Source organism: Pogoniulus pusillus, chromosome 13 (assembly GCF_015220805.1).
Source record: "Pogoniulus pusillus isolate bPogPus1 chromosome 13, bPogPus1.pri, whole genome shotgun sequence".
In the NCBI taxonomy this organism is placed as follows: Eukaryota; Metazoa; Chordata; class Aves; order Piciformes; family Lybiidae; genus Pogoniulus; species Pogoniulus pusillus.
Window position 1 is genome coordinate 14064879 of NC_087276.1, and position 18356 is coordinate 14083234.

An 18356-nucleotide genomic window follows, 5' to 3' on the forward strand; every position below is an offset into this window, starting at 1 on the left:
CCATACATGCAAATTATTTTATTCACATAACTTTAAAAAAATATCTCTTCATTACCCAGAATAAGCATTTGAAAGGCAAATATGCATGCATAGCATTGTAACATTCATACCATGGTACTTCGTTCTAAAAACACAGAATCCATGAACAGCACTTCAATCTAAGAAATAGTTCACTGAAATTTAATAATCTCTTGATTTCTTTAAGAAACAGGAACATTTTCAACACATATTGAAGACTTAAGAAATCAGCTTCATGATTCCAAGGGAAAATTTTCTTCTATCAGGAATTGAGAAGTGTGACCTTCCTCCTCACTGCTAATGTAAAGCAAAACATATGCGCGATTCTGTTTCTCACAATATACATCCTAGCTTTGTCACTCTTCAGGTACTTGAAAAGTATTAAAGAGGGCATGGTTTATGAAGAAAACACAGGATATTTTCTTTCTTTTCATTACCAAATCACATCCACACACTGCAAAGACTTAATTTTATGCAATTTGTCAAAATCCTATTCCTGCTGAAGTCTATAGCAATTTAAGACACCGACTTCAAAGGACTCCCAATTTTCATCTTCCAGGAAGATAAGTTAATTTATGTGACATCGCTTTTAGTTGATAGAAGCTAAGTCTTTGCAAGTTTCTCTTATGTAGATTCTAATAATCTTTTATTCCTGCTATTATTTCCACCAAATGGGGTTTATGTTTTGAAGGATAAAAATGCAGAGCAAAAGAAGAAAAACTGATTTACTACTTTTTTTTTAGTATTAAAAAAAATGATGTTTGGAAAGAAATGGAAATATTTTCCCCCCCTTGGATAGTTTAAGCTTAGATACACTTCATTCTCAATTTCAAGTGACTAAAAACAACGTCAGTGAGCACTGAGGACACTCAAAAGGTTCAGGTTCTAAATCAACAGAAACAATGATTCTAAGACGAATAATGATCTTGAGTAGCAGACCATCATGAGGCTGTACATATATTTATCTGCACTGTACAAGGGTCACAGATATTAAGTAGATGAATTACAGCTTTAGAATGTGCATATCTCATGCCTGATTCTCAATTAAGGCCTAAAACCTCTCAATTTATGGCTATTCATGGATTATAATAAAACAGCCTGCTTAAGATATCACAGTTATCTGCAGAGCAGCAACAAGACAGTTATGAGACTTCAACAAGGCAAATTGATAGAATCATCTTCAACTTCCACCGGTCAAGTAGTGATGAGCAGTAAATGAGGGCTTACCTGTCACTGTAGGCAGCCGCAGTGGCAGTGGCAGGCTGGGCGTACCGGTAGGCAGCATAACCACCCTGAAACACAAACTCACGCTCTAACTGCATGGCCAAAACATTTTCAATCACAGTTTGCAACATTTTGTAAAAACTGTCATGCTGTAAGCTCAGCTATGGGGTTAAATACATAGGAAACATTTCAGTGCATCATTAGGAAAAAATTATCACCACAAACTTGTTAAGATTTGTTCCAGAGATCAGGAGAAAGCAATGAACTGTATTCATCATTATAAAGATTTTTTTTTTCTTTTTTACAAAACAATGTTAAATTTCTCCACCAGTTTTCAAGTAGTAATTATTCTCATGAATGAGGTGCATGTATATTAATAAAGCAATGCTGAACTTAAAAGAAAAACTCAGCTAATGATCAATTCTTTCTTGAACAAAATAGGATTTATCATGTCTGGTTGATTAAACCTATGAATTTGTGCACTCAATTAACACTTAACGTTACATAGGTTTCCAATTTATACATAAAATTATAATGAAGAAGCAAAATTCCCTTCTTCCATGAATTAACATTCACTTATATGTAACAGTAATTGCAGATGTTCAATTAAGCAAACAGGACAAACAAACACACATTTGAAAAGAATTGTGTGCAGTGATGCATTGATTATCAAACTGTGAGAACAGCAGAGCTTCCTGCTCAATGGACCAGGCTGTTATATCAACCATTTCCAAATGATCTCTGCATGCCAATTAACAAACACAGGCCAGTCTCCACAGATAACACAAACACGATTTATGTCCCAATTAGAATTCACCACCCCGTAATCCTCTGGGATAAGGGACTTTTGTGTATCCTTTCCCACCTTCCCCCAGATTAACAAAGAGTTGAGTAAGAAACTATCAGACCTTTTAGCTTTGAATAAACTTCACTCTTTTGGTAAAGTGTTCACTGTAATGGATTGATTTTACTCTTGTTTTGTTTTTGGAAGGCTGCACTGACACAAGACGTGATGCTGAAGCATGACAGAGAGGATAGGATGTGTCAGCTTTTACTGGAACATGAGCAAGGCTTTACTGCAGAAACTTCTAGGGGCTTCCTATTTTGATTTTACAAATGAAAATCCACTCTTTTTAGAAAAGCAATTTCAACGACATTTGCAAGCTATTTCCCATTCTATGGCTTTGCTTGGTGGAAACACTCCCATACCTAACACCTGTAAGCATTTGTTGGTTTGAAGATTTGAAGCAGGTCAGTCTCAGAAATCAATCATTCTGCTGATAACATCACATCACCCTAAGAATAAACTGAAGTTTTACATATACTGACAGCTCATAAGACACTCTAGGCTTTGAATTGTCAGCTTGCTTTAGAAGCAGTCTGAATTTTTCAAGTGCTAGCACAGCGTATATAGCACATTTCCCTCCCCATTCCTGGTCAGCTCCCTGCCGGTAATAATTGTGTCTCCCAGCTGCTGGAATCAGGCAGGTGCTTTCACATATATGTGCTCTTGTTTGCTGCAAGGTGCTTCCTCTGCAAACAGAGAAGCATTAAGATGAAACTTTCTCATTTCAGATAATTTGATTTTTATAAAGCAATTACTGTCAAAAATTTATAATAGGCACATATTGCTTGCAGGCTATCAGATGTCAAATAATGTCACCAAGTGTAAACCAAGCCAGTAAACAGAGAAGCTGAGTGATGACAATGCAAGCTGCACACTTGGTCTGCCTTCTGCTACTAGGAGAAAGGTGAGACATTATGCCAAATTATCTGCTCTCTTCTGTGTTTGAGTGCTAAATATAGCATCACTTTTTGTTCTTCTTTTCTTTTTTCCTTTGAGTGCTCATATGAGATGGTCAAGTATAAAGAAGGTATTAAACTTTTCTTTTTCATAATCCAGTCCTGAAATTATGTGGCAGATCACAAGTCTTTCTGCACCATGACATGATTCTATTTGCCACATGTAAGACTCCTTCACTTGTAGTGTGGCCCATTTCTAAAGCCTGTTATTTAAATGAGAGATGCACTTCATTTAGACCCAACTGTGCACATAATGACTTCCACCACAGTACAGAATCAAGAACGGGCCACTAGGAAGAGTATCAATGTTTTGGTGTCCTTACTAAGAAAAAAAAAGGAGACATGCTGTTCACATACTTGCTCTGGTCTTAAATCTGCAGATGGCAGACTCTGTGGGCATTTTTTTTTCTTTGCTCCCTAAATACAAGGGTTGTATTCCTTTTATGCTTATGTTTTAATTTGCTTTCATCAAAGAACTGCTGCTGAACAACGACGCTCAACTCTGAACTTTATTAAGATGCTTTAGATTCAACAACCGGTGTGACATTTGTGAGAGTTCTGGAAAGACTAAGTCAAAAGCAATAAAGAAGAGATCGAAGTTATTGAGTTATTGAATTTGTCTGAGTTCTTCGGAGAACTAAGATAGAAGATGCATTTGGTTATCATGAAGATCAGAATTCCCTGCCGGTCCATGTCATGATTTCCTATTCTAACATAAACTATCACATAATTACATACAAAACACTTTCTTAAGCAAAGTCCCATCATGGGATTTGTGTCCTGCAGGTTTGGTGTGGAGCTACGTATTCTTACAGTTTCACTTCCGATTTATCATGGCAGCAACAAAATAATTGTAAGATGCACTTTATATTGGGAATTAGGGTGGCAATCTGACCTCTAAATGTCTGCACAAAGCTCTGCTTTGCAGCTTTTCTCTAATTTGGAACCTGGCTGATGTCTTAGATGAAGAATATACTACTAATATTCACTACATATAAACCCCTTGAGTAATATATTCAATATTTATCTTTGTGCCTATATTGCAAAATAAAATATTTAAAACAAAATTATGTTGTAATTACACAGTAATAAATAACAATTTTCAGTTCCTGTGTTTTAGAAATGCCTTTCCCCCCTCACTTGATATAGTCAAATGGCAAGTACCTGACTGTTATGCTTAAAATCATTGTTTTGAAAATTCAGCTGAAATAATACATTCAGCTAAAATAAAGTCTTTTTCCTTATCTGTGCTCCCATACATGCTAATTCCAAAACAATGATAGCATAATGATACAGCAGCTAAGTTGTCTTACAAAATTAAGTATAGAGTTAATACACTTCCAGGCCAACTATAGGGAAATAGCTCACTGGGGTAAAATACTGAATAACACTCATAACAATAACTGTGCTATTTCATGGGTTAGGAAAAATATCTGTGATTTTGCGACAGAATATGGAAAATAAAATGCATCTGGTAATCTATTCTTATAATTTATGCACAGAGTCCATTTTGTCCCATAACTGAGTGGTAGTATGAATTCACAAGAGTGTACAATCAGCATAATGAGCTTTTCCCATCAGTTAATATGCCATACCTGAGGTAAATTATTGCCATACACAGGCTCTTGCACTACTGCTCTATAAAGAAACAGAAATGTAATGATTTGCATGAGTAAGGAAAGAAGGATGGAAATAAAGATGTACGGAAGGAATTTAGGCAAATTCTCCACAGTTGCTCATTGCAAGAGCAGTTGGATTAAAGATCAGTAGCCAATTGTTGCAGAAAGATCTTATTTTCAGGAAGAAAACACAGACATTTCAGATAAGACACAACAAAATAAACATGAAAAGAAAACGTAAAAACAACACATGTGAATTTTAAAACTAATTCTGTATATGTATAGTATGAATAATTTCAAAGAAAAAAAAAAAAGAGTCCTACAAATGCACATCTATAGATTACAAATCCAGGTACACATATGTGCACCTCCTCTTAAAATACCTGTCACTTTAAAAAATCTTCATCTCAGATGTACTGATGATGTTTATTGTAGACACAGACAAGTTAAATGACTCTTAATGATGAGTAACATTTTTGTTAGATTTTTCTATTGCTAAAGCTGTAAATATTTTGTGTGTAGGCTGAAAAGAAGTTTCCCTCAATTTTTAGTTCCTATACTACCTTTCTCTCAAAGATGTTGAAGTATTTTGTGAAGACAAATTAATCAAGGTTCAAAAGTTTTTTCTAGTATTGAGAATTATACCTGCCCCAGAGGAATGGGATTGAAAATGGCATGAATTATACTCAGCCCTGCAGAATAGAGAAAGCAGAAGTCACTTCCTCTTCTTCCACTCACATGATGCTGAGGTTGAAACAGTATTTGTTCTGCTTCTGGAGTAAAACTTGACTGGCAGAATTAAAAAGAAAATATCCACTATCTCTTTGTGCTGGCTCAGCTTGCGGAACAGGTCTATGTGAAAGATTTGTGTTACTTCTGTATTGTTCCCCGAGGTAATCTGCCTCCTCAGAGTAGCTCTTGACACTATATCCAAACTCCAGCTACCGGTATTAATTACAGTCAAGCATAATCACCGGGAGTGCTTCTTCCCAACCCTCCCCCCCCCTTAATGTTTTGTTTGTATCCCAAATAAATATCAGAGAGATTAGGAGACATTTCATCCCTGCATCTCCAGACTTTAAAAAAAACGTATCCTGAAATGTTCCAGAATGCTGAGCCCACTGATCCTTTGAGGCTCCCTGGCCTTTGAAACAGTAATTTCTCCCCTTCTGTGTCTCTGAGTCACAGGAAATGGAACATCCTTCCATTTATAAAAACATAAAAATCTTTAGCACTTACAATAACGACTTCAGTGTTTCCTGCTATCCTCCTTTCAACATTACAACAGTGCCTTTTAGGTTATCTGATTGCATTGATGGGCTTCTTCTTCCCACTATCAAGAGAATGTTCCTTAGATAATGATATCCGCTTTTCCTTTGACAAAGAAATCCATGCCCTAGCCTCAATATCACACTATCTTTGATCTAAAGGTGATGGCAACAATTATTGGCAGCCTTGTTCTATAGCCCTGATCAGAAAAGCATGCCACATTCTTGATCAGAAAAGAAATCTTATCCCTATGTACTTATGTGTTGTCGTGGACTCTCACCAGCTGTAGTATCACAGGTCCAGAGGCCTGGTAACAGGTCAGAAAATCTCCCTGTGACTGAAACTGACTAACGTACACGGTTAAACTGCATCATCAAGGGACTTCTGAAGCTGCTGATGAAAAGGTTTGGAAGCTTTTTCTACTTTTTTAGTCTTCTCACACGTTAGATGTGGATTGAAGACTGACATCTTCTGAAAAATTCTTTACAACAACGGTAAAAAAGCCCAGACTGAAGACACAGCAGAGCAAGTGTGTAGAGCTATTATTCTAACTGCAAATTTTGGTGTCTATTTTTGCTTCATTTTCTGGAGTGTATTTTCTTATTTTCACAGGTGTCAATCTTCATCTACGAACTTCTGTATTTGCTGGCAGGCAACCTTAATTCTCTTTTAATGACTTTTTCTCTTAGTGAATCAATACTTAATTTTAAAAGGTCTTCCTTACTTCCTAATTGTCTCCTTTATTTTTCCTACTCAAAGGCACATTTATAAAGGAATTCAATAGCTCAGCTATTTCAGAAGCATTATTACCTTGCATATAGGACTATATGAAACACAGAATATATTATATTACCTCTAGAATCAGGGCTGATGATTTTTCATTTTAGACTGTACTTTCCACCTCTTTTTTATATTTCTAGTCTCTTCTACTCCTCTGGTTAGTATTAAGCAGCTCTGGCTATTTGCTGTTCTTGGCTCACCCTACAGTTTGAACTCAACCAATATTATCTTTGTCTTCCCTCCTTTCTTTCCACAAAACCTAGCCATCAAAGGCTACATTGACAGCTATTTATGAAAAGATCAGCATGTTCCATACTGTTGCTACTCAGTGTAATCACACCAGAACAAACCCCACTTTAGTATACTTGTTAACGTATATTTTATGTCTGGCTTCTCAGTCCTGTGTTCCTTTTGTTTCGGTATTTTTAAGGTTCCTTTCCCTCCAATCTATTAAAACCTACATTATTTACTTTTGTTTCCTCTTTTTTTTTTCCCCCCAAAAAGCATTTGTTCCTTCACAAAGCTTCAGCTCTGCACTTCAAATGAAAAGCTGAGTAGAACTATGTCATAATCAATTGAGATTTAGTAAATAGCTTGGTCCACTGCAAACTAATACACTACGAACTAATAACACTGTGAATAGTAAGGATTCCTTTGATTTATGTCAGTTTTCTCTTTATCTCTCTCTCTCACTCCTGAAAATGGTTTACATGCAACAAAGAACATATGTGAAGAAAAATGAATAATAAACTAAGAAGCTTTGTACATTATAAAAAGAAGAAAAAAAGACAAACACATTGCCCGAAGAGTGGTTTAATGTTGTGAGCTGCTCTAAAGGTAAACATTCTGCTGCAAGAAAAAGGCTAAAAAAATGAAACCAGAAACACAAGGCTGAAACTGAGTAAAAAACAGTGCTCCAGATCAGTTAGTCCATTTTATAATGTACATGAATATTCCAGAAAATACAACTGAGGCTATACTAGAAATTAGTGATTTTGTTCTCACTGAAATCACTTTCCATTTGGAAATAAAATGTTGAAGTCTTGAGAGAGTATGAGGCCATTCAAAATTAATATTGTCAGTCACAAAAGGGATATTTCTGGTTTTCAGCAGCAGCGTGTTCCAAAACTATAAACTGCTACAGTCACATTTAGTTCCCAGCTATACTACCACATTAAGCAGCCCTGAGAAGGATGTCTTGCTGCCTTTCAGATCTTCAGGTTGGCAAAGTAAGCAAAAGGGATGTCACATTCTTCTGACATCTTCAAGAAATATGTGAACTGAAAACCACACCTGAAGAAATTCCACACTGTATAGCTGAAGATTTCAGCAGCAACATGTTTAGGTGAGATGAAAGCAGCATACTACAGGTATTGAATCATAGAATCAACCAGGTTGGAAGAGACCTCCAAGATCATCCAGTCCAACCTATCACCCAGCCCTATCCAGTCAACTAGACCATGGCACTGAGTGCCTCATCCAGTCTTTTCTTGAACACCTCCAGGGACGGTGCCTCCACCACCTCCCTGGGCAGCCCATTCCAATGGGAAATCACTCTCTCTGTGAAGAACTTCCTCCTAACATCCAGCCTATACCTCCCCGGGCACAACTTGAGACTGTGTCCCCTTGTTCTATTGCTGGTTGCCTGGGAGAAGAGGCCAACCCCCACCTGGCTACAATGCCCCTTCAGGTAGTTGTAGACAGTAATAAGATCACCCCTGAGCCTCCTCTTCTCCAGGCTAAACAGGCCCAGCTCCCTCAACCTCTCCTCATAGGATTTGTGTTCCAGGACCCTCACCAGCCTTGTTGCCCTTCTCTGGACACGTTCCAGCACCTCAACATCTCTCTTGAATTGAGGGGCCCAGAACTGGACACAGTACTCAAGGTGTGGCCTGACCAGTGCTGAGTACAGGGGAAGAATAACCTCCCTTGTCCTACTGGCCACACTGTTCCTGATGCAGGCCAGGATGCCATTGGCTCTCTTGGCCACCTGGGCACACTGCTGGCTCATCTTCAGCTTACTATCTATCAGTACCCCCAGGTCCCTTTCCTCCTGGCTGCTCTCCAGCCACTCAGTCCCCAGCCTATAGCGCTGCTTGGGGTTATTGTGGCCAAAGTGCAGAACCCTGCACTTGGCCTTGTTAAATCTCATCCCATTGGCCTCTGCCCACCCATCCAGCCTGTCCAGGTCCCTCTGCAGGGCTCTCCTACCTTCCAACAGATCAACACCTGCTCCTAGCTTGGTGTCATCTGCAAACTTACTGATGCTGGACTCAATGCCCTCGTCCAGATCATCAATAAAGATATTGAACAGGACTGGGCCCAGCACTGATCCTTGGGGAACACCACTAGTGACTGGCTGCCAACTGGATGTGGCACCATTCACCACCACTCTCTGAGCTCTGCCATCCAGCCAGTTCTTGATCCAGCACAGAGTGAATCTGTCCAAACCATGAGCTGCCAGCTTGGCTAGGAGCTTCTTGTGGCAGACAGTGTCAAAGGCTTTGCTGAAGTCCAAGTAGACTACATCCACAGCCTTCCCCATATTCACCAGGCGGGTAACCTGATCATAAAAGGAGATCAGGTTAGTGAGGCAGGACCTGCCCTTCCTAAACCCATGCTGGCTGGGCCTGATCCCTTGGCTATCCTGTAGGTGCTTTGTGATGGCACCCAAGATGACCTGTTCCATGACGTTGCCTGGCACTGAGGTCAGGCTCACAGGTCTGTAGTTTTCTGGCTCCTCCTTATGACCCTTCTTGTGTATGGGAATCACATTGGCCAGCTTCCAGTCTTCAGGGACCTCTCCAGTGAGCCAGGACTGCTGATAATTGATGGAGAGTGGTCAGTAAGCCTTTGGCAAATGGGTGACTCTCATGTGTTGGAAACTATTTTACTGCTATTACTAAGTACATAACTACAGTGGGAGATAATTTTAACCCATGATACTTTATTTTAAATAGATTTTTAATCTATACAAATGAGTTTTCAACTAACTGTCACACTCCTTCCACCTCCATCAGAAAGCCAAGATCTATTTCCTGCATGAACTGAAATTGTTTTCCTTCTTTAGAGGAAACTTGTTTAAAAAAAACCCAAACTGTTCCCTTGGAAATAGTTCTAAGAGATTGCTGATAATGACTACAAGGAAAGTTTTCTAGCAATACCTATTGAATTTTCAATATTCATACCAATTTCAGCTCCTCCACCTTTTGCTATCCCAGCATAGACAGAAGTATAAGTACCTTAGGGAAGATGGCCACTTATGTAACTTACAACCAGACTGCTTTATCAGAATAATAACAAATGTGAAAGCTTACTGAAGTATCAGTAAAATATTTTATAGCTACACATAGGGTATAAGAATTGATTATTTTAGAAAAGTGAAATTCAGCCTCAACCACCTAAAACCTCTTGTATACTCAGACATAAGTAGCCTCTTTGTATAAATTTAAGAAAATAGCTTGCCAAGAGACTTGAAAAACGCATTATTTCAAAGGAAACTGGTGAGCAAGGAGGTGAAGAAGGTAATGATGGATCCAAAGCCATAAATCCCTAGTAACAAACATAATCACTTCTTCTATCTCAAGCAGTTTCCACGCATTTCCTTCAAATTCCAATATGTGGATTTTGAAAGAGCAGAAGGGAGTCTACTCAGATTACAGACAACGCATAGCAATATCTCAAACTCACTATGTCATCAAGCTCTACTGCCACTATGGCATTCATGTGTACCCAGTGTGGCCTGAATCTGGCAATACTCTATCTGTCCAAGAAATGTTTTCATACTTCAGATATTACTCAGCTTGCCTCGATTTTTAAAAAAGGAGGTTTTGGGGATTTGAAGAATAATGTTTCTGCTTTACTTTTGTTTTGTCTTTGAGCTTCAATTTGGCAGGGAGATGCCTTCCACACACACACACACACACACACATTTTTCACATCTTTTTGCATTCACTCGGCATTTGATTGAAGAGTTAATTCAGCTCCACTGAACAATGATAGATGTAATGAACAGAAAGGTCTTCCAATGTGAGAGATATTCTTCTCAATTCCTTCTGACAGGCAAGGGATGGTAAATAGACAAAACAGAGTCAAGCTAGGCAGCAAACTTGTAAAAAGAACGACTCTGGTAATGTACAAGGACAGCATGCACATCAATGAATACTTACATAAATGTCTGCACCATAAAATCCATCCTGGTATACAACACTGCAAGGATGCACACACAAAGAAAAACATCCATATTAGTGCATTTCCACATGCAAATGCCACCAACCCCTGCACAGCTGAAGTTAGTCTTGTCACAAGAACAGAGGGAGGGAAGGCACTCTTCACATTGGTTAAGGAGGTTGGTAGAAGTTATCAGAAATTAAACGGTACTGAGCACATCATTTCATAAAGTATGCCAAATGCTTAGTCAAAGAGAGGCAAAGCACGGCAGGACTGAAAACTACTTTTGATAAAGTTTTGGAGGAGAGATTTCCCCAATTTTTTTTTTTTTTTTTTGGTTGGTTGGTTGTTTTTTTCTACTAGAAAAAAATCCAGTGGGCCAATCCTGCAATCACTTTTAACCCATTAACACAAGTCTGTCTCTTGAATTATTACTTTCTTGTCCAGAAACTATGCCAATCCTTTGAAACACAGCAGTAGCTGTCATTACTTAGATGGATAGCAAAACAGATCATAAGTTTATGTACTGTGAAAGGAACGTGTCAAGTGATTTTATGGAGGTATTCTACCCATTTGGTCAAGTCTCAACACCTCAGTGTACACAGAGATTAAAGTATTCATAGAAGCTGCATTGTTGGCTTGACACCCATTTGTGATAGTGGCAACAAGCCTGTTAAGAATGTTATGGAGGTATCCTTGTTAAAAATATTAACCTTCCTCACTTCGTCATTTTACAGCTTTGGCAAACACGCTGATGTTCTGAGCTCTCCTACAGCTTTGGCTGGATACTACTTCTCTGAAAAAAATGCAGTACTCTTGTACTGCTGTTAACAGTTTACCCAAAGACTGCTGCATTTCAGCTCAGATAAACTGTCAGTGTAAATAGTTGAGATTTCTGATTTGAAACTCTTCAGGATAAATGACACAGTATGACAAAGATGGTTTAAATGATTACACTAACTGGAACTACACAACGTCCTACCAATTACACTTATTAGCCAGGTCCTGCAATTTGATACTCATTTGCAGTTCTGCAGCTTAAAATGGGTATTCTCAGTATCAGAATCAACTCAAGCTGTTTTCAGAGCTAAATGTGAGAGCACACAATAGGATTTTTGCAACAGTGTTTTCAATTTAAGAATACTATTATCTGGGAATAATAGTTATTACCAAGTAGCTAGACCAAGCTGTTTTGCAATTCCAAGAAGAATTTTCATGTCAGAAATACAACTGATCTATTGAGGGTAATGACCAAAACCCACAGGGCTGAGCTGGTGTATGTCTAGGTCAGAATCACTTGAGAAAAATCATAAATATGCATACATGCACACAAAACACACTGATAAAACAACACTTATGGCAGAGAAGTTTGTTATGGAATAATAATGCGTGAGAACTCACGGTGGGTTCTACCATTTGCTTCTGTAAGGTCAGACCTTTACTCATGTATTTTCCTATTTATTATGCCTGCAGAGCTAAATACACCAAATCTGTTCACCAGTGGTAGCTTGAGAGAGCTTACTATTGACAATGTATTGCATCCTCCTTTTGGTTTTGATGTTCTCATTCTTTTAAAACATTACATGTTTTTCTTACATCTGTTTGCAGGTAAGACGTAAAAACATTCCACATGACTGCAAGGGAGAAGTACACAATTGTGAACAAGGTGGGAAGGAGTTTTATGAGACGATATACAAATATACATGCCAGTTTTCTGAAGATGGAGAGCCCACAACCACCACAGCCCTCAGTTTCTTGTGGTTCTGGGACAAGGTGGAGGAGTTGGGAATGAAAGAGTGAAGATGAGCCTAGGAACTTTCATAACTTTTTCAAAGAATATTTTATCTCTTCACTGTTCTCGTGATTCACTGACTCCTGTGACTGGATCTTACCAGGGGAGTCAAGGTTTTTTCTAAAAGCACCCCTCACCAGAATGACAAACTAGAACAACTAGAGCTATAGTTTACTCTTGTGCCTTCTTTTTTTCCTTTTCGTAGATAATTTTCCAAAGGCTAATTTGCTTGACTTATTATCCCCTTTTCTCTTTCTGAAGCTGCCAGCAGAAAATATAAGTCTCAAGCACAGAGAGAGACTGGTTGCATCACAGAGGAACCATCTCACCACGGCCGTTTACATATCACACTAAAAAAATTGGCTTGGCAGAGAGACAAATCTTGAGCTCCTTGAAAACTAATGTATGGTCTAGAAATAGCCACATGACTGAAATCTTAATTACTTCACTGGATGATAGGTTAATGCACTACCTGGAGGCATTAAAATAAGAACAACAAATTCAGAAATCGGGGGGTTTATTCAGTTCTATTTCATGATTTCACTGTGCTGAGAGAAAATCAGGGAAGAGAGAAAGCATGAATTAAGAAGACAATGTACACCTAAATAACATTATGTATGACAATTGTTTCCTGAAATTATTTTTCCATAAATACAAAACTGTTTTCTCACCAACTATTATACATCTGCTTTGCACGGGTTTAGCTGCTTTATTTTAGTCTCTGTGCCTTATAATCATTTTGTAACTATATTAAGACAAATTATTTACTAGTTTAGATTCCACCTTTATTATATCCTGGGAGGACTGCATCTGTCTTCATTATCATTTTTCTATCCTCATCTTTCAAAAATATTGGGTTGCATAATCTATCAATGACATACAAAGACATTTCTCAACTGCACAAACCTTAGTTCAGTAACTTCACAGCAACTGAGTATAAATGGCCCTCAGCTGTACACATAACCCGCACAAGTTAACATAAATAACCTAAGGCAGATTAAGTGCATGGAGGGATTGATTTAGTGCAACAAAGGGGCATTGCAACCCTGATTTCATTCGTGGCAATATGAATCATGGTTATAGTCTGCTATTTCCCCTCAATCACAACTAAGAGAAAGCACCCATGGAACAAAAGTTCCCTGTTTTGTGATTGCTGGCAGGCTCGTCTTTGCTGCCCTACATGTATTTGCCAGGTTTTTGGTCTCAGAAATCACCTCTTACATGAAATCTTTTATATGAAGCCTTCACAAAGTAAATAATGGAAGAGATGCAACTGCAGCCTTATTTAGAGGGAAAAAAAACAACAAACCAAACACAAAAAACCAAACCAAAACCCAAGCCAAACAAAACAATGAAAAGACTGAGAATCAAAGCAACACCTTTCAACACTCTAATAACACAGCTTTCTCTGCTGTAAATATAGAACTGAACCTCTTGTATAAGGCTGTTCCTACTTTTTAGAATGTCTGATTACAGGTTCTTGTCTTTTCAGTCTCAACATTTTCTGCCATGAACAAGTTATATTACCTGCTTTGAAAAATTAATTGAGGGCATTGCTGCAGAGAATAAAGCTGGAAGACATAAATCACAATGTGGTGGCAAAACAAGTTTTTTTTTCTTCTAACAATTGCAGATATGTACAAAGCACAGAGTCCAATGCAAGAGGAAGTTTCTTTGAGCCTAAAGAAATGTATTGGAAGAAACCATGGCCACTGCAGTATATGTTGCAGCTTATATTAATTATCCTTCTTTCTTAAATTCAGAGTAAGGTGTTGGAAAATAAAGCTTCTTTTAAAAATTTTAATCAGTTAGAATGTAGCACTCCAAAACAATTAATTTAACAAAGGTGAACAGCTTCTGAACAGTTCACCCTCCCCAGCCTAACAATTTTATTTAGGGCTGAGTTTTTGTTTTCATTCTTCTTTTCAAAGAGGAAAAAAAAAACCAAAACAACAAAGCAAAACATATTGCTATCCTCCGTTTTCCCAAGACACCAGAAGTGGAGACGTGGACTGAAACTGTTAGTTTCACCAGAACTGGAAAGAGCAGAGGGGAAATGTGGAAGACAAAGTCATCACACACTTATGAAAGCTGATGAAAAATACAAAGCAAATGATGCTGGAATAGGGGGGCTTTTCACCGGGTTTACTAATTCTACTATCTACTACTATCTGCTCTGCTACCAGCTATATAGTGACACTGGCTTTTCTTGATAGCAGTATCAAGATGGAGCATCACATTCAAAAGCAATTAAAGTTATCAAAATCAGATCACCTGCTTTCAGAAGTCTGCCCAAGAGAACAACAATTGCTTCCTTTTCCTTCCTTTTGGTAACGTAAGTACTGCTAAGTGCAGCTTATTGTGGTGGAGCATCCCAAAGGGCACAAAATGGGCTTGAGCATGTCCTGTCTTGTCCAGACATGTTTACCTGCCTGTCTGCACTGCAGCCAGAGGCGGGAAAACAGGACAAAGGAGACCCAGGCAGCCCAGTCCGGTTTGATCCGGTCGCCTGAGAGGGGTTTCACGAGGCCCACGCCCCTGTGGCGTGCCAGGCCTGTGCGCCCCCCGTGTTTGGAGGAGAGCAGCCTGTGGGCCCTGCCTTTTTTGGGTCTATTGGGCGATTGCCAGAGGTGTTTGGGTGATTGTGTGGCCAATGAGACCATCAGCCTCGGCCATTGTCCTATAAAAGGGGGTGAACAGGTGGGTAAGTTGCTGCCTGCTCATTTGTTGCTCGCTCACCTGCTGCTTGCCTGCCCCTCACCTCAGCCGCCTCAGCCAGCAGCCGATTCCACATCGCAGCCCACCTGGAATTCACCACAGGACTTCTACTGATTATTTCCCTGCATATATTTTGGGCCACAGACATTAAGACTGAGGACTAGTGAGTATTTGGAATTCTTTATTCGAGTTGCTGAGGGAATTTAATTAACCTCACAAGTGGTGAATGAAGCCTCCAGACTCTCTATCAAAGAGCTTTCTGAAAGCTTTCAAAATTCCATTGCACAGAGACATTCTGTACCACAGTTCTGCTAACTGCATCCAAGAGCTTGTGTGGATAGTTGGGAATAAGTTTTGGGGGGAATTATCTTTGTATACATTAATGAATTATTTAATAACTTTTGAATCAACCTCATTGCGTTTCACCCCAAACTCAGATTTCAACTAGCCCCTTCATAACACTTATGCTTTATAAAGAAATGTCTTACCCCATTACTAGGTGCTTTGTCAATAGATAATTCTAGAAAAGCATAGGTCAAGCCAAGAAGAAATTGCTTTTTACAGTGATGTCTTTTTTTTTTTCATTTTATAATTTAAAAATATTTTGTACAGTTCCACTATTTGGTATCTGGAGAGACGCCTGCAAGAATGGGCAAAGAAGTAGGAAGCTCAAATCATCCTACATCAAAGCTGTCCCAAGAAAGAAAGCATGAAAGGAATTTCGCCAGCTTAAGCTAGCAAATGCATTGCTCCTCAACCAAGTCACCAATCTTGCTGTGATGTTCCTGGGGAGACCCCTAAGACAAGCAGGCAACAGCTCACATCTCCACAGCTACAACCTTCTCTAACGACAGGCTCTGCTCTTTGTGAACCTCTCCTGCCATATGCAACCCAACCACCTTTTTCTTCTCTGCAGCACAGATTTGAAGGTGAACTCGCACACTCTTTGCATTCAGCTTTCTCACACAAATGACACTTTACTGCCTCATTTCAGTTTTGGTAGGTTTTAATGGTACATAAATGAACTAATTTGCACATTGTAGTATTTCAAGGCATAAGAAATGATACCACAGATGCTGAAAATTAAGTATTTTCCATGAGCTAATAAAGATGATGCTATCTTAAGGAACTAGTGAAATGCCTCACATGCCAGTAAAGGAGCCATTAATTACATAGTGCTACATATCTCAAGGACACTGGATTCATTTTTAAACGGCACATTTTAATGTCCACGTGCTGTTCTTTGATTTATACAAAAAAACACTGTCATAAATATGGAGATAGTCAGCAGTTCCCCTTAGAGGTGGTGAAGAGAGCTGTCCACACACACCACACCAGCTTATTTTGCCTGATTACACCACCTACTAGATTTCCTTACAGGCCGGGGCTTGTGGCCATTTCTTAACTTTGTTGATAAACAGTTTCTAAGAAAAGCTCACAGTTGGTGTCAAACAGGACAAGGACAGATTCTAGGGAGACCAAACAGGCTTCTGTTACAGAGCAAAGAATCCTGAGGCACTGCTGCTGAGATGAACATCAGCAAGCAGCATGTCAGACTAGCCTAAAAAATAGATGTTTTTAGCTTTACAGCTGATTTCCAAATTTAAAGCAAAATGACTCAGTTTCAGTCCCAAAACTTTGCAATATAAACAAGTGTAAAGATAATTTTAGGTCAAGTATCAGATTTTATTTTGTTAATAAGCTAAGGCTGACTGAATAAAAGAAAATGGAAAAGGCCATTTTGAACTTGAGCTTTACATTTTGCACTTATATGTGGGCTCTTCTTTGAAAAGAAAATGAATATTTTTTTCTAATTAAACACTGCAGGAATTTAATGAAATTTTATAATTAAGATTGTATCTGTCATTAGACAAAATAAATGTCTCAGTTTGTTCTTATTCTAATGATAGAAACTACTTTAGTATGAAACTGTTTTCTTCACTCTATGGCTAGGCTCCTTCCTGGAGTGAAAAATGAGAAATTGCTACTAAATTAATTGCAAAATAGCATTCAAAGATTTTCCCATTTTTCTTATCAACAAATGATATTCCAAGTTGTTTGCTTCCTTCTGTAAGTTGATTCATTTTCTGTGATCTCTTTATTATCTCTGTAATTTTCCTTGACTCCTACTCCCACTGTGACTAAAAATCACATTCTTATAATTCACTTTCATTGATTAAGGATTTTCTTCTGATGAAAATCCCTTTCTGCCACTTTGACAGGTCAGAGTACACAACGGGTGAGCACAGAACAAAGCAGTGCAAGGAAATTCCAAACTACGTTATCATAGCAGTAAAGTCCCTACCTCAAGATCTAATACATTAAGCTCGAGAAATTATTTCAGAATAGAGTTTTACTAATCCAACTGTGAATGACTGAAAGAGATATATGTATTATTTTTGTGCCAATCCATGGATTACAGAAGTTTGAGATTTGTTTTATGTATATGAAAGCAGCCCCTTATTATAAAGTATAGGTGGATGGAGAAAATCCAACCTGATTAATATCTGAACAAAGACCCAGCTAAATGAAGACAAAGTTTACTAATTGAAGACTTACAGAATCATAGAATCCTTAAGGTTACAAATACCTCTATGATCATCAAGTCTCACCATCAACTCAACACCACCATGTCCATTAAGCATTTTAACACCTCCAGGGATGGTGACTCCACCACCTCCCTGGGCAGCCTATTCCAACACCTGACCACACTTTCAGTAATTTTTTTTCCCATAATATCCAGTCTAAACTTCTCCTGGTGCAACTTGAGGCCATTTCCTCTTGCCCTGTCACTACTAACTTGGAGCCACTTGGCTTCAACCTCTCTTCAGGAAGTTGTAGATAGCAACATCTCTCCTCAGCTTCCTTATCTTCAGACTAACCAACCCCAGTTCCCTCAGCTGTTCCTCACCAATCCTGTTTCCAGACCCTTCACCAGCTTTGTTGACCTTCTGTGGACACAC

General features: G+C 38.6%; 1 protein-coding gene and 1 long non-coding RNA gene across 37 annotated transcripts in view; one reads left to right on the plus strand and one right to left on the minus strand.

Annotated features, from left to right (window-relative positions):
• The window catches only part of RBFOX1 (RNA binding fox-1 homolog 1), a 1229664-nt gene that overhangs the window by 33202 nt on the left and 1178106 nt on the right, over nt 1-18356 (minus strand). For 32 of the 36 annotated variants that reach the window (XM_064153056.1, XM_064153048.1, XM_064153051.1 and 29 more), the window contains 2 exons: nt 10883-10922; nt 1246-1310 (listed from right to left, as the gene is read on the minus strand). In XM_064153056.1, the coding sequence (XP_064009126.1) occupies nt 1246-1310; nt 10883-10922 (105 nt within the window). The remainder of the gene's footprint in view (nt 1-1245; nt 1311-10882; nt 10923-18356) is intronic. The other 4 variants (XM_064153055.1, XM_064153054.1, XM_064153052.1 and 1 more) reach the window with 1 other exon arrangement.
• On the plus strand, nt 15407-17130 carry LOC135180312 (uncharacterized). Its single transcript, XR_010304381.1, has 2 exons — nt 15407-15556; nt 16006-17130. It is a non-coding gene; the product is annotated as an uncharacterized LOC135180312 (long non-coding RNA).